This window comes from Ylistrum balloti, unplaced genomic scaffold, assembly GCF_031769215.1.
Source record: "Ylistrum balloti isolate Yb309-2 unplaced genomic scaffold, AGI_CSIRO_Ybal_v1 Utg369830, whole genome shotgun sequence".
NCBI lineage: Eukaryota > Metazoa > Mollusca > Bivalvia > Pectinida > Pectinidae > Ylistrum > Ylistrum balloti.
In genome coordinates, this window is record NW_026781993.1 from 2,061,928 (window position 1) to 2,079,034 (window position 17,107).

Here is a 17,107-nt window from a genome sequence, read left to right on the forward strand (position 1 = left end):
AACTAAATTATGACTTCAAGAAGATCTTAAAAAAGTGACGTCTATCCAAATCGTCTGAAACATCCATGTGAAAGTTAAAGTAAAAAGATTTTTTTATTTTGATAGCTCAAAAGGTATGTGCCTTGAGGGATATCTGACAGCAATACTTTTATACGTTACAACTGTTAAACTATATCTCTCTAGGTACATACCTTATAAACTATAAGAGAACTGGACAGTGATTCTATAATCTCGTTTTATTTACATATCTGTGTTCATGGCTTTCACCCCAGAATCACATTTTAGATCAGACATTGGCTGGAGCACTGCCTGTGTAGGATGATGAATTAATAAACTCAAAATGTAATGTTAGGACATGAGAATATAAACCATCCCGTAGCTTCAAAATCATGACAAAAACAAACCACAGAATCAAAACACGATAAAAAGTGTGGGTCAAAAAGTTAAAAGAATATTTGTTCAAACTCGAAATAGATGGATCGAGATCAAAAACATATTTTTAAAACCCCATTTTCATCGAGATCCAAAACAACGTAGGGCGAAAACAAACACTTGGTTGTCAGTTTGTCTGTCAATTGTCGACATCGTGAACGAAAAACCTGATATTAGATACTGTGCAATCCTATAAACGTCATTTGCGACATAGTAACACAACCATTAAGTTTAGAATTGGAAAATTAAAAACATCACGTTAGGGAATTCGAAATTATCTTATCATACAGATAGGTTGAAAGTTGTTTCTGTTGATTTTGTTATAGGAAAGATCACAATGAATGATCAAAACACTTGGACATATTGACTACAGTCGCAATTACAATGGCAATATATACGACATTGTCATAAAAAGTAGCAAGGAAATAATGAAGGGTTTAAGTAACATCTTTATTTCCTCAAACATGAGAAATGTAACAAGAAAGCAAATTATCGCACAGCCAGTATAGAAATAGACAATTACTCGTTACAGAAGATTTAACCAAAGACAAACAAGTGAATGCTATCTTAGAAATACAAATTCAGGATGAGATACAACAGTTAAAATAATGAATTAGCTTACATTACATATTCATTTCGTCCTTCTAGGACTCATCTGTGATTCTCAGGACCTAGATTTTGAAAATGAAGTGACTGAGGAAAAAACCAAAGTGATAGAAAGAAAAGTTAAAATCTAGACTGGGGGCAGATTAGCCTAATAATTCAATATAAATGTCGTTAATTTCATATAATTGATAAATTCAACAGATCTTGATACATGTGTATATCCTGAACCATGCTACTCGTCGATAGGACTAAAACGTGACATGCAGGTTATAGAAAACCTCGGGAACTAAAAAATTTACAGTTAGTAGTCATTACCTCCTACAATCTCCAAGAGTGTTCAAAAGTGAATAACACATTCCAAGACAAATACATAAATGCGGTTTTCTCATGTTTACACAGACTTAGCTTTCCCATATTCACCAATGTATGTTATCAAAATATCTTCAGCTGCAGCTGTATACAGGTAGTAATATGTCATTTTTGTATTCCAATCTACAAAAGAATCTTTTCTATAAATGTTATTTTCAACTTACTAACGCAATAACAACACTACACCAGACTCTGATGAAATATCACTAATATTGATGTTTAAAGACAAACACTATTACATTAATTAGTTGTTCTGTGAATCTCCAATGACAGAACAGGCGCAGCTCTATCGGTTGTATTGATCTGCGTATCTGGGTATTTGCGTATCACGGGTAGGCGAACAGTAGATCATTGGAATGTTGCAGTGACGGTCTAGGAGTTTTCTCCACAACCTAGATAATAACAACTTTAATTTTGTACTTTGTATCTTATCTATTGTCATTTATCCATTACTACGTATGTAGAAGTGTTATGACGAAGGTAATGAAGTGTAGCTAAGACGGATTGTTACCAGCAGCACTTACACAGTTAGAAAAATATCAGAAAGGTATTGATATGTGGTTTGAAAACAAGCGACGCAAAAACTAGAAACAATGAAAAAGATCAAAGTTAAACCTGCGGTAAACAACATCAAGAGAAAGATTAATTCTCAAAAGAAGCAGCCAAAGACGCCTTCCGTCATTTTGGATGAACCTCCCGTTTACTCCGTGGTGGGCCCTTCTCAACAACTTCCGCCACCACAGGCCGTCGTGGTACCTCCGAGTTATGGAACGGGTGAGATGGTAACTCCATTGACTGAAAAAATTCCAATTGAGGATGAAACGCCAAGTCCTTTTCTACCGGACACAGACGTTCGGACATTGTGGCGTTCCTTTCGCTCAAACACGACCATGCACGGTTTGAAATATGCCAGTGAAATAAACAAATACAAGCTGAGAGGGTAAGTTAAAATTAATAGCCATGATGTGTATTGAATTCATAATTGTTTAGAATCATTAAGCTGAGAGGGTGAGATAAGAATTAATTGCTATGATATGTATAGAAGTTATGATTGTTTAGTATTAATGTAATTAGCGGATTTTTTGACGATGGTCATTCTGTCTCATGGCTGAGATTTTGTCATTCTGTCATTTTGTCATTCTGTCATTCTCTTTGTTGGTTTTATGGCAATTCTATTATATCTCCAACATCTGAGTTAATTAATTGGTACATATAGTCTTGATCTCCAGACTACCGTCTTAAGATCAACTGTCTCTGACATATCATAGTTTAAATCCCACTCTTGATGTTCATCTTGTGAACTGTCTCTAGTTTTATACATTTTTGGGAATTGTAACTGCAACTGTTCGATTCTTGTACTGAAATGTTAAAGTAAATCCGATAACCGGTAGTTTTGTTATATGTATTTCCGACAGATTACAAACTTACAGCAAAGAGAAACATGGTAAAGGCAAAGTCAAAATCAAAGTGTCATCAGAGACTTGATGGGCAGGGACTTGTCTAGCTATCGGACTTCCCTGAATATATTCAGCTTTACGTGTATAATAATAAAACATATTATGTGTTTAGTTTGCATACGTATGATTATACCGTATTAACAGCCACAACTAAGATTGTACTATACATATTTAGAATTAGACATAGTAGAGCTACCAAACATTAAAGGAACCCACATCATACAGCTTTCAAGACGACCAGGGAACCAAAGTAATCGAAAGAGAAGTCAAAATCTAGATTGGAAGGTGCATTTTCTACGTAATTCACTAAAATGTTGTAAATTTCATATACATGTATATGACAATTTTATAAGAACGTTAAACACATGTATATATTCTGAACCATACAACTATTTCAATGAAGGAAAACGTGGCATGTCGGTTATGGCAAATCTCAGGGACTTATTGTCCACCAGCAATATCTCTCACCTGCAATCTCGAAGAGTGTAAAAGACACATAAGTGAAGGAACTTCAGGAAAATCAAAATTAGTTTTACATCTCAAAAACCAGATTGGACGATATACTAATCCAACAAGTCTAAACTTTTTATCTTTTTAATTTTCAATATGGAATAATTTCAAAACCAAAAAGGAAATAACAATATGTAAAATTAACCATAACCAAACACAAATTCAATAAAACTAGGAGGAAATATGAACAAAAGAAAGTTTTACGCTGAAATTCATGTTAATCCAAGTAATTAGTGTCATGCGCATGGACATATTTTGAACCTTCCCATGATCCACACGAATTACAACATGACTTGCGGGAAAGGGGACACTCCACTGAGTTAAATCCAACAGCAAAGTCTACAAGTTTGTACAAAAGACACACAAGTGACATACCTTTTAGTACATTTGTAGTTAGATGCAGTAGAGTCACACAATGATTTAAATTGCACCATGTCGTTTTTTCGTTCGTCAAGGACTTGTGAGTGATGCTAAGGGCCTATATTTTTACGCCTATGAGGCAGCTGAAATAGCCAAAACATTGTACAATCCCGGAACTCTGGCTATCATCTACCACCCAAACCTTAGTCTATAAATAACACTGTCAGATAAAAGGACGTCAGGCAACAATAAAACGAAGTTTTAAAAGCAAATATAATATTCTTTTAATTTCAGGGTCATCTGGGTAATTGCGTTGCTGTGTATGGGTGGCTTGCTGATTTACACGTGTGTTGACCTATTTAATAAGTACGTCCAGCATACAACGATTTCCAATATTAAAATGGAACTTGTTAATGAGCTACCGTTTCCTGCCATCACCTTCTGCAATCTATCACCTTACAAGAGATCTGCAATGAAACCTGACCCAGTCATGGATCACTACCTTCTGACCTTGAGCAGAATGGCAGATTACACAGCCCCAATCAACTATGATGATCCAGCATATAGCAACTTGTCACTTCCGCTTCCGGATGGGTGGATTTACAATGTTTCAAGCACGATACCGGATATGTTTGGGGCATGTGTTGACATGAAAGACGCGATGAAAGACTGTCGTGAGGTTCTAACTCCGAAGATGACCGATGTTGGCTTGTGTTATGCATTTAATAGTAAGGAATATATCAAGCAAAATGGAGCCCTGCTCACAACCATAACGGGAAGTTCTAAGTCGCTTGCATTTTACGTCAAGGTTGACCAAGATGATTATGTATCCAGCGACAACATGGGCGCAGGCATGAAGGTAAATTTACCCTCGGTTAATTATCTGCACGAAATTTAATTCTGTTTCCTTGTTATGTTTCAATATTTCGAATACAATCATACCAATAATATCAATATGTACATATACAATTATTACCGATACTTATATAGAAATAAGGAAAGAAGGAAAGAAGATGTATCACGGATTTAAGCTTCCTCCTTTTTTCACATAACGGTAGAACTATTTTATAATGTATGTATAATCATTCACGTGTAGTATGAAATTATCTAAAATCCTTCTACATTACGCGCAGCTGATTCTGATTGGCTCTTGTTGTGTTGTGATGTATTCCACGTTGAATACTTGTAAACACTAAAACTAAAGTTATCGTCCATAAGACATCACCTGAAGACCTTTAAAGATGACGTCAGATCCATTCAGTAAACGCAGTGTTCAGTCGTGTTTTCATCAAGACAATTAAGACATTTTACTAAACGTATCATTCTACCGACCAGTAAACCTTGTAGGTCGCACATGGAAAAGGCAGATACTCAATTTTACAATAAATAAATCATCTTATTAGTTGATGGTGATATCACAAGAAATGTGTTAACACTTACGCCCTGACATGATGTCGAATCATGACTTCTCCAATATATTGATACTCCTAAATGGTATGTTACAGTCATGTGTCGAGGTAAGTGGAAAGGCTGTCATTCTTCTGTTTTTGTCTGCTTGTCAATGTTAAAGATTGAATAACATTGATGTATAGATGTAAAGTAATGAACTTCAGAAGCATTGTTGACCAAAACAAAGCGATGTTAACATATCCATTTATATCGATCCATTATGGTACACAAATAATACATTTTACTGAACAAGTTTAGCTTACGTGAATACACTTCTACAATGTGGAAAAGACATGTGGTTATATGTTTAATATTTCAGTGGTACAGTGTATATACAATATATACATTTGGAGATTATTTCCGGTATTTATTTCTTAAAATAATCTCACAGAGCAGAATTGACGTTTCAATCGACTAAATAAATATATTAATGTGAAAACACATCTTGATTAGAACATACATTCTATGAAACTATTGCAAAGTAAGAACAAAAGAATGTTTACACGGAAGGCGAGAGTCTGCTGCATGCACTCATTGCACATAATTTTTTTTTAGAATAGTCTGTGCTCAGCGGTATTTAGTGTATATATCATTGAGAACATGAAATAAATGAAAAGACTTTTCTTATCAGATTGTTGTCCATGACCCAGATGAGGAACCCGATACAGACAAAGGTTTCTTTGCGTCTCCGGGCTTCACGTCTTACGCCTCCCTTCATCTTACTAAGGTATGTCTATCAAAAAGTATTCAAATGTTATAAAACCTACCTTCCCTTTGTGATTTGATTTTTTCGAAAACTGATTCCGATAACTTTTTAAGGACATAAATGGCTATGTGCAATTATTCTATTCTTTTCTCGAATGGGCATCAAATATGGCGGCCAGAGACTCTGATTGGCTCTGAATGCAAGAGGCTATAACTCGAGAACAGTTGAAATGAAACGTTATGTGAATATTGATGATCATATCAAAATTTATTTTAATTTGTTTTTTTTTAAATCCAAGATGGCTACTACAGTAAGTGAAGTTTGATTGTTGTCATATTTTGGTAAAATCAGTACTTAGGTGTGGTCTTGTATAAGGAACACAAAGGTGCAATTAGTTTGTTGACTAGACAACAAATATAACCGTCGAAAATGTGTAAACTTTGAAACACTTTAATATTATTAATGGTGTCTGTCAGGGGGCCCGCCCATGCCTATCCACTTTTCAAGCCACATTTTCCATTGTCATCTGCTGGGCACTGGTTTACCTTTGTCATGCATGCCTTCCTCTTAAGTCTAAAGTATATCCATCAGAGGTCAGATATCCTGTTTTAGTGTAGATAGGGTAAGCTGATGAGTAGAATTATTTCTTATTTCAATAAGCAATACTTTCTAATAGCAGGGATAGTTTGGGGAACTTTTGTAACGATCTCCGTTACAATTAGAACTTGTTACAATCTGTGTTTCTCAAATTTCATATCAAGTGAATATTTAGGTACAGTTACATATTCATGTTGACTCATCTTATGATGGAACAATTTGCCTCAATCAAGTCACATCCTTCGCTTTCTATCCAATCAACCATCTATTATAACATAGAGTAAACACACGTAAAACTTTACACAGAGATTAGGACAGGAATATATGTAAACATAGTTTGATATCAACTCGGAAATAACATAATCCAGTGGGAGTTAATAGCGCACGATGGTCAATACCGTATCCATTTGATGAAGTAACTGCTTCAGATATGATGTGTGTATAGAACAAATAATGTTTAAACAAGTAGCAAAGTCACGTGTACGACTGTTATTGTAATTCTACACAGTGCACGTGTACTGGTTCTAATGTATGTCTTTCTAATAATGGTAGAAACACGTTCGGGGACGGTAAGGCTGTTCTAACGCACGGTATAACCTCTAACGATTTCCATACTAATCTGACGAGTCACAGTAAGGTAACTATCTGGTTTGATTCATTATTTATCTTTACGGTAAATGCAGTGTTACAAGGTGCTTTACACATCTGATTATACAGTCATTGACAGAATGTCGTTCGATACTCATATTGAAACCTATTAGTATTCAATCTTTAGTAATGCAAAGTGTACAATATCTGGATCAGTTATACAATGTATATCGATGTCTCTGAGGGTTTTCACAATGGCTTGATCAATAACATTGCACCCAAAAGTATTTATTTACTTATTCTTAAAGCGTTTTTAACATCAGTTCTTTTTGAAGTGTTTGTTGATCGACGGTAAATGCAATTTATTAAAACGAGTATAGATAATAATCAAGTGTAGTTCAAACACTTTCACAACAACAGCAGCAGAATTAATGGACTTTGGGAGACGTAGATACTAAAGTTAAACATTTGCATTGAGCAGTGTTGATTTTTTTAAAAGGTGAAGCAAAGACATCTTGTTGACAGCGAACACAATATGTCATTCCAGATTCTGTCTAACCGATGACATATTCCTTAACAAATGAAGGTAATCTTGTGAGTATTTTATGTTTTGTTACCAGTACAAGTACATTCCGTATCCGTATCAGTCCAGTGGAGGAGGCTACTGTCTCGACACCAAAGACGGGAGTTTCACGAACCCATTAGAGTATCACGAGTTGTATAGTCGTAAAGCGTGTCTGAAGGAATGTAAATACCGCTTCCTGGTCAGTATGTGTGGCTGTCAAGCGCCGACGGACAACGGTTAGTATTTCGTTTCTGCCACGCATTAAATGACATCTGTAAGCATTTGACTTCTTCCTGGCCTCATTATATCTGTAAGAATTCTGTTGCTGGCAGAATATATGGTTTCAGTTAGACGTTCAGTGACATTGCTATATTCTTAGTTTTTTCAGGCGCCCAAATACATTTTAAGTACAGTGGTTTTGGTTTCGACTGGGCGCCTACTGATATCGATAGGTCCTTGGTTTCTTCCGGGCGCATTCCTATATTGGGAAGTTCTGACGTATGTCGTTCTGTTTCTGTCAAGTGCCCGATTACATAAAAACAAGGGAGTTGCTGCCCGGCATCGGTATTGACTCTTCAAGAGTCAAAATTGAAATAAACTGAAACATACCTACTGCTGTTTAACGGGAGATAACTCTTTTATGTCTGTGTAATTTCACGTATTTCTATCATACCAGGACATTTCCGGACGTGTTTACCATATAGTTACTTGCATTATTTATCAAATTTATTAAGGATATTAAATTTTTCACTTCTTGCCTAAATATATTCCAATTCTCCTTAATTACAAGTTTATTTCCATGATTAATTACAATTACAAAAGTTGATTATTCCATTAATAGAACATGTCAGTTCTGCGATATACAACTTTTCAGTGTTCAACATGGCCAATCTTATTTATGACCACAATCATTTCTTTCATTTGGAAAATTAATTCTTATTGATTTATTCATAACAGGAACAGAGAGGATCTGTACACTGAGGGAGTATGCGCAATGCTATGATGTATACTCAGGTAAGTATAATGATTCCATGTGTATTTATAACGATGCACGTGTCATCCACTATTTAAACTGCATCATACAGCTGCTTTGGCATCCTAGTTCTCATCTATGGTGCTAAGGGCCTAGATTTTGAAGCCTAGAAGACTGAGAAATATCCAATGTGACTAAACGAAAACTCAACATCTAGAAGGGGAGATGCAGCATCCCCACAATTAAATATTTTTTAAAATTTTCATAAATCAGATATTTGTAGAACAACGTCAAGCAATATGTGTAACGGGTTTGTAAAACGGACTCACAGATATAACATTAAATATCTTTTTTCTAACGAGATTTTAACCAATGAGTGTTTTAAGGGGTCTGATTTTGTCGGTATATATTAAATATGACATTATTATTGGTTACATTATAAAGGTATAATTCATGTCGTGTTATATACCAACTCGCTTCACCAACTCGCTTCACCGACTCACTTCACCGACTCGCTTCACCAACTCACTTTACCAACTCATTTCACCAACTCGCTTCACTAACTCCTTTCACCAACTCACTTCACCAACTCATTTCACCAACTCACTTCACCAACCCTTGGTATTCTAGTAACGCAGAGAACTGACCACACCTAGGTATAGTGTAGCATTCAATCATTTGTTAAGTACCAAAGGGGGGAAATGAACGAGATATACTGCAGAACAACCTAGTGATTATATTTATATAAATGGATAAACAACACGTAACAATGGTACATCAGGAGAAAAGTGGGAATTTTCCCGTTGTATCCATCCGTGTCTTCAATCTGAATATACCCACACAGAAATGGACAAAGGTACTCCAGCAATGTTTAAAATGTAAACAACGAGAAAACAACACAGATGCCGTTAGCATTTTCAAATTATTGGGGTTAATGTGGCAGCATATTTACCAACCTATGTTAGCTTACCAAATTATTGGGGTAAGTGTGGCAGTATATTTATTAACCTACGTTAGCTTACCAAATTATTGGGGTAAGTGTGGCAGTATATTTATTAACCTACGTTAGCTTACCAAATTATTGAGTAATTGTGGTAGTACATTTACCAACCTACGTTAGCTTACCAAATTATTGGGGTAAGTGTGGCAGCATATTTACCAAGCTACGTTAGCTTATCAAATTATTGAGTAATTGTGGCAGTATATTTACCAACCTACGTTAGCATTACCTAATTATTGGGGTAATTTTTGAGGTACATTTACCAACCTAGGTTATAATTACCGAATTGTTCTATTTCCAGTCTTCCTTTTACTTACCCGAGACCATTAGATATATGGTTTTATACTCATATCATCCTTTAATTTCCTAGCCCACTATACACGGAACATGACCTTACAGAAAGCGTGTCATTGCCCGATGCCCTGTGAATTTAACAAGTACATTGCCTCTGTTACCACCGCTTACTTTCCGTCTAAACCAAACGACTTCTTCTTCACTCAGATGGGATTCACAGATATGAGGTAAGAACTGCCCACTGCCCACTGCCCAATTCTACTGTTTTACACGACTTTCCCAAAAATCACATTATGGTTTCCCCTATCAATTACTTAGGTGTATATCTTACTTGTATACTTTATATTATTGATCCCAGCAGCCTATTGAACAAACTACATTGTATTTACATTTCATTAAGGAACAATATGTTTGTTTCATGCTCGTTATTGTGCGTGATAGTTCTGTTGTTGTTTTCATTGCCAAAGAACTTGCTTGTGTTGATCAAGATTTAAATGTCGGATGTCGTTGATCCATACCAACGGGTCACTTACCCATAGGAGTCTCCTCCGTCACCCCCACCAATGTCTTTATCGTCTTAGAATTCTGAATGATATTTTGCTGAAATGTCGGCATTTCCTTTATTGTTTTCTACCGTTGATATTGACTTCAATTACAAGACCTATGTAATATTTTAGTTAATACTAACTCTTTTAATAACAGAACCAATTTCATGGAAATAAGGCTTTTCTTCGACACCCTGAGTTACATGAAAGTCGAGTACCAGGCGGAGTATGACTTGGAGAAGATAGTAGGTAAGTAAGATCTACCACATGGTCAGACAGTTATTTAGGTATCATACGCGTGGTAAACCACAAATACAATGATATAATGGACTATTTTCTTTGGGTATTAAGTTTATTGTAAACAAATTTTTAAATTTAGTGGTTTAAAAAAAATTGTAGCCAAAGGGATTTGGTCGGTTGGTACATTTTTACCATTTCGTTTTACGTTCTGTTTTCACTGCTTTTCACTCTGATGATGGATACAGTGCAGAACTGAAAACGAAACGTCTCTCCAAAATTTTATTATTGGTTGTGATGCACATCGTATATATAGTACTTTATATAAGGTTTTTAGAGCTTGGTATTTAAACAAGATCACTATGCCCATTAGCCCCGTCAATATCATGACATAGCAGCCTTTATTGATGCGTGTGAAGAACTCTTCAAATACTCAATACCACCGCATCTGCAAAGGTTGCCATTATTGTACTTTAAAGATGAAAGTAGATTTTATTAAATAAAATAACCATCATATTTGAAATAATAATAACAGCAACGTGCCAATAGAGTTATTTTTTCTTTAGTTTTCTGGATTCTGTGTCTTTATTTGGTCTTACCTACATTTGTTAGGTTAGGACCATATGCTCTACATGAGAGATTTTGATAAACCAAGAAGCAATAACAAAATTTGTATGCAAAGTTTAGAGGGGCATTTTGTACAATTTTCTCATACAAAATATATGTCTGTGTGGTTATATTCACAGCGACTTTAGGAGGACAGATGGGGATATTCCTGGGTGCCAGTCTTTTGACGCTATCGGAACTGGTGGAGTTCTTGTTGATGGCCGCTCTCGTGTGTTGCAAGAGAATCACCAACAAAAAGCGATAAATATATAAACACAGCTTTTCCCGCAAAACAATACAGAAACCAAGATTGTTCTAACTGATTAGAAAACACAGTTTTCTTAAATCGTTGTGATATATGCCTACTTCTTATTAATTGTACGAATTGTTTCAATTTTCTGTGACTTTAAAGACAAATATCATTATGTGTACAGCAATGATGTTTAATAATATGTTTTTTAGACGCACACCCCGATAACAAGCATGGTAATTTACATCAGTCATTGATTCAAACCAGGGTAATGAGTTTGTGTCAAAATATCACGATTTTCGCGCAAGATGTCGACAACCGTCACACTCTCACAACACAGGGTTTTGAGAGATGCAAGTAGTTGAACATTATGAGGAAGATTTACTGTCGTCCGAGTGATCTCATTGAGGAATATTCTGTTTCTTTATGCGATATGGATCTGGACGTGTTTGATGCTCGTTAAGATGTCTGTTGGTTCTGTTGTATTCTTTGTTCTCATGTGGGAACATGAAATTACTTACTTGGATTTACCAATGTTTACATGGCGAATATCGCCAATGCAGCAGAAGACACTTACTCTTCCGGAACACCTTGTCTTATTCTCTACGTAGGTTTTTTAATTTTTTTATGCGTATCCGTGTAAATGTTTATGTTGTTCGTATTAATCCACACCAGACTGGTGTTCAAATTTTCTGATTTGTTATGTAAACAAGGCAGCATGTTACTAGCGATAAATGCTTTCGTAGAACTTGTATTTGAGATATACTCACGATTACGTGTATATAACATAAGCACTCGGACAGATACATTTGGCAATTGATTCCAGGACAACATTGTAAACGTATATGATTTCAATCGTTTTTTACTGTTAAAATAAGGTAGCATAAGATATATAATTCTCTCAAATTTATTAAAAATTGAAAACTGTTTACAACCAAAGCGAAAATTGTAGTCAAAGGTGTAAATATATTAAGTCTCTGTGTAAGTATTTCTTTTGTTCATATTTAATACTTCATCGAAATCGAGTTTGAATTAAGGCTCTTCTTACGTGTAGGTATTGATTCGTTGTTGTTGATGGAAATGATTGGAAACACCCATAAACAAATGTTAAGGCTATTAGGAATATTATCTTATATTGTTTTTTCTGTTCTTTATCATTGTTTTCAATTTTTAAATGTTCTTTTATACCAGGTAGTCTCACTGAAAGTCACCGTAAGTGTATTCATGCGTGTTCGTATGTTTAGGTGTCCAACTGGATACTTAATTTACTGCCTAGAACACGGTTTACTTTCTGTGTTGTAATAATGAAGCTGTCAGATAATTGAATTATTTTAATTTGCGATCATTATTTTCCTAGTGTAGATAAGTAATTGTCTTAGTCTTCGATGTTTTTATCCTCCAAATTCCGTCAACAGATCGATAAATTTATGGACCTCGGTCCCCTCTGTCTTAAAGTTCATTTGACTTGTTATGTGCTTGAGATATGATTTACACACGCCTTAACACTTGGTTTGTTGTTTTTGAAAATGTTTCAACTCTCTACATTGTTTGAATTTTCAACCTTTATAATTTGTACGTGTCTGTGTTATCATCATCATATCAATACAAGCAAAATTCAGAGAAAAATACCATTATTGAGTATATTTGTTTATACATGTATAGCTTTTAAATCTATAACTTTCAACAAATGGTTTTGTATGATAGCTTTAAAATTAGTTGTCACAAAGACATAAAATGATTTGTCAATGAGTTTGACCTCTTGTCATATCAACGCCTCGATTTCATTTGATACTCTTACATGCTTTTAGTATTAAATGTAAGGGACAAAAACGCTTTGATCGGATATATCCTGTTTCCCATTAACCTTGACGTTTTCGTTACATTCAATAAAATAAATCATTAGATCATGTTTGAGGAGAAAATGAAGAAATAAAACACCTGTCCTGTAAAGTGAAGTCATCATTATAGAAATAGTAAAGTGTATTTAATGAAACGAACATTAGAATACAATTTCCTGTGATATTATTGTTTGTTTTGGTTAACATCATTAAAATAGCATTTAAGGCAACGTTTGTGTTTATTTCGTTATTGCACAATTGGTGACCTAGAATGTACAGATACAATGTTATAGACCCTCGCCCTCATTAACCTGGTGAATATTAATAAAGAGATCCAGTTTGATTACACACCTGATGAATTGGATATATAAACTCGGTTTATACTACAACTGATGAATCGTGATATAAAGACTCGGTTTTATACCACCCCTGATGAATCGTGATATAGAGACTCGGTTTTATACAACCCCTGATGAATCGTGATATAGAGACTCGGTTTTATACAACACGTGATGAATCGTGATATAGAGACTCGGTTTTATACCACACCTGATGAATTGTGATATAGAGACTCGGTTTTATACCACACCTGATGAATCGTGATATAGAATCGTGATATAGAGACTCGGTTTTATACACACGTGATGAACTCGGTTTTATACACACCTGATGAATCGTGATATGAGATCGGTTTTATACAACCTGATGAATCGTGATATAGAGACTCGGTTTTATACCACACCTGATGAATCGTGATATAGAGACTCGGTTTTATACCACACCTGATGAATCGTGATATAGAGACTCGGTTTTATACCACACCTGATGAATCGTGATATAGAGACTCGGTTTTATACCACACCTGATGAATTGTGATATAGAGACTCGGTTTTATACAACACCTGATGAATCGTGATATAGAGACTCGGTTTTATACCACACCTGATGAATCGTGATATAGAGACTCGGTTTTATACAACACGTGATGAATCGTGATATAGAGACTCGGTTTTATACCACACCCGTGATATAGAGACTCGGTTTTATACCACACCGTTCGTGATATAGAGACTCGGTTTTATACCACACCTGATGAATTGTGATATAGAGACTCGGTTTTATACCACACCTGATGAATCGTGATATAGAGACTCGGTTTTATACCACACCTGATGAATCGTGATATAGAGACTCGGTTTTATACCACACCTGATGAATTGTGATATAGAGACTCGGTTTTATACCACACCTGATGAATCGTGATATAGAGACTCGGTTTTATACCACACCTGATGAATTGGATACAGAGACTCGGTTTTATACCACACCTGATGAATCGTGATATAGAGACTCGGTTTTATACCACACCTGATGAATTGTGATATAGAGACTCGGTTTTATACCTCACGTGATGAATTGTGATATAGAGACTCGGTTTTATACCACACCTGATGAATCGTGATATAGAGACTCGGTTTTATACCACACCTGATGAATCGTGATATTGGATACACCTGAGACTCGGTTTTATACAACACCTGATGAATTGGATACAGAGACTCGGTTTTATACAACACCTGATGAATCGTGATATAAAGACTCGGTTTTATACCACCCCTGATGAATCGTGATATAGAGACTCGGTTTTATACCACACCTGATGAATCGTGATATAGAGACTCGGTTTTATACGGTTTTATACCACACCTGATGAATCGTGATATAGAGACTCGGTTTTATACAACACCTGATGAATCGTGATATAGAGACTCGGTTTTATACCACACCTGATGAATTGTGATATAGAGACTCGGTTTTATACCTCACGTGATGAATCGTGATATAGAGACTCGGTTTTATACCACACCTGATGAATTGTGATATAGAGACTCGGTTTTATACAACCCCTGATGAATCGTGATATAGAGACTCGGTTTTATACCACACCTGATGAATCGTGATATAGACTTTTTTTTACTCAGTCCTTATTTTTGAGGGATGCAGCTACATGTATAAAACTGAATAAACGTGTTATGTTTTCCGGCGTGATCTTTTTCTATTTTCTTTTATGAAATGGTGGTTAAAGTGCCCGGGCTTGTTTATAAATTGAAATGTCTGATAGTATTGATGTACGTACCCTGGTTCGCGAACGTGTGATGATTTGTATTTATGCTGTGTCACAGTAGAAAATTCTCAGTTTGTTTGGTCACTGAGTACCAGGTCATTCTGGTTACATTAAATTCTGTCCTAGCGATTCTTCTTTTTAGCGATGGTCTTTATGTTGTAATACCATATGTTGATGGATCTGAAATACGTCTTTTGTTAAAGATATGCTATTAATTATTGGAGTTCATCTTTTTGATCTTCTATAATCCCTTTCAATACATAATCCAAAATTCTGGAATGTTGTTATGTCATTCACCTGCTATCATCTTTTTAGTGTCGTTGGGAAAAACAGCTGTCGTTTCAAAACATTATATTCACCGATAAATTTAAAATAGACATCTGCGCTCCAATATTCCAGAACGGAACGAATGTCTATTGACAATAGAATGATATCTTGATGTTAATTTGCAGTACCACGATATCAATAATTTGAAAAAAAAGATTAACAAAAGAATATACGAATATAAATAAACTTGTTATTCAGTAGGTGAGATCTTCTAGTACAGTTAAAAACATAAGCAATTAAAACCCCCACAGAATGTTTTGATATGTAACGATTAATCTCTTCTACTTGCCATACATTATTCAACCTAAAATTTGCATACGTTCGTAAGGGTCGGTCACAAAGAGAAAGATATTAAAACAATGCACATCGATACCTGGTTCGCTATAATAATCGCCACACAGTGATTTTATCAATGTAACTTCATTAATGCTCAATACTATGGGCCTTAAAAGAAAAATAACAGTAACCCAATAATCGATGGTCGGTTACCTAGTTGATATTAACATATAAAACACATAACACAGTTATAAGGAGCGACTAAGCAATCGCTTCAGTGTGTCAGAGGCTTAGTTTCGTTTTGGGATTTAGAAATTTAAAAAAGCGATATATATATATATATACATTACAGAGAACGATAAATTCTGACAATGCATCGGAAGCAAATTATGAACAAAATAGCATCTCTGATGAAAACTTTTGAAGAATTTTAGTGTTCCGAAAGGATAAGCGAAGTATGTTTGATAGACGATATCCGAAAAATGTAAAACCAAACTCAAATCAATTTTTCAAAACGTTCAGTTTTCCGAATATTTGTTTTTAAGATATCCTTTTATGAATGGTTCAAAATACTTTAATTACCTGTGTATGATAGTTCACGCTAAAGATCGCTCCTGGGAATTCTACAGCTTGATGTATGTTAGTTAAGGCAAACTTTCTGTTTACATTCCCAATACCGCCTTTCGCTTTGTTAGCAAAAGCAATAAAGTTTTGTTTTCTTACGAAAACCGATATGTTCCTGGCCCTTGTGACAAAGGCGCCTATATAGAAACTCGTATAATAGACAGAACTACATCAGTCAGTAAAATAACGTCACTTATCACGTCGGTTTATTAAACAATACTTCTTGGAATATTAAAATTATTTGGCATGGGCTGCTAGACAGCCTTAAACACATCGTTAATGTTTGTGTACGAACTGCTCTGTTTCAAATTTACACAAATGTGTGAAATCCAGTTTTATCTAATGGGAATATGCGTTTGATAAGTACATATAA

General features: G+C 35.1%; 1 protein-coding gene across 1 annotated transcript; it reads left to right on the forward strand.

Moving 5' to 3' along the window:
* The first annotated feature begins 4,056 nt into the window (after positions 1 to 4,056).
* Positions 4,057 to 11,559, forward strand: LOC132545120 (acid-sensing ion channel 4-A-like). Its single transcript, XM_060208791.1, has 6 exons — positions 4,057 to 4,593; positions 5,815 to 5,910; positions 7,695 to 7,875; positions 9,983 to 10,133; positions 10,609 to 10,700; positions 11,435 to 11,559. Exons 1-6 carry the CDS (start codon positions 4,057 to 4,059, stop codon positions 11,557 to 11,559), a joined length of 1,182 nt encoding a protein of 393 aa, XP_060064774.1.
* The last annotated feature ends 5,548 nt before the right edge of the window (positions 11,560 to 17,107 follow it).

Coding starts and splice junctions, on each gene's coding strand:
- LOC132545120 (XM_060208791.1), top strand. CDS start 4,057: ATGGGTGGCTTGCTGATTTACACGTGTGTTGACCTATTTAATAAGTAC. Junction 5,911..7,694: donor CCTCCCTTCATCTTACTAAG/GTATGTCTATCA, acceptor TTTTGTTACCAG/TACAAGTACATTCCGTATCC. Junction 10,134..10,608: donor ATGGGATTCACAGATATGAG/GTAAGAACTGCC, acceptor TTTTAATAACAG/AACCAATTTCATGGAAATAA.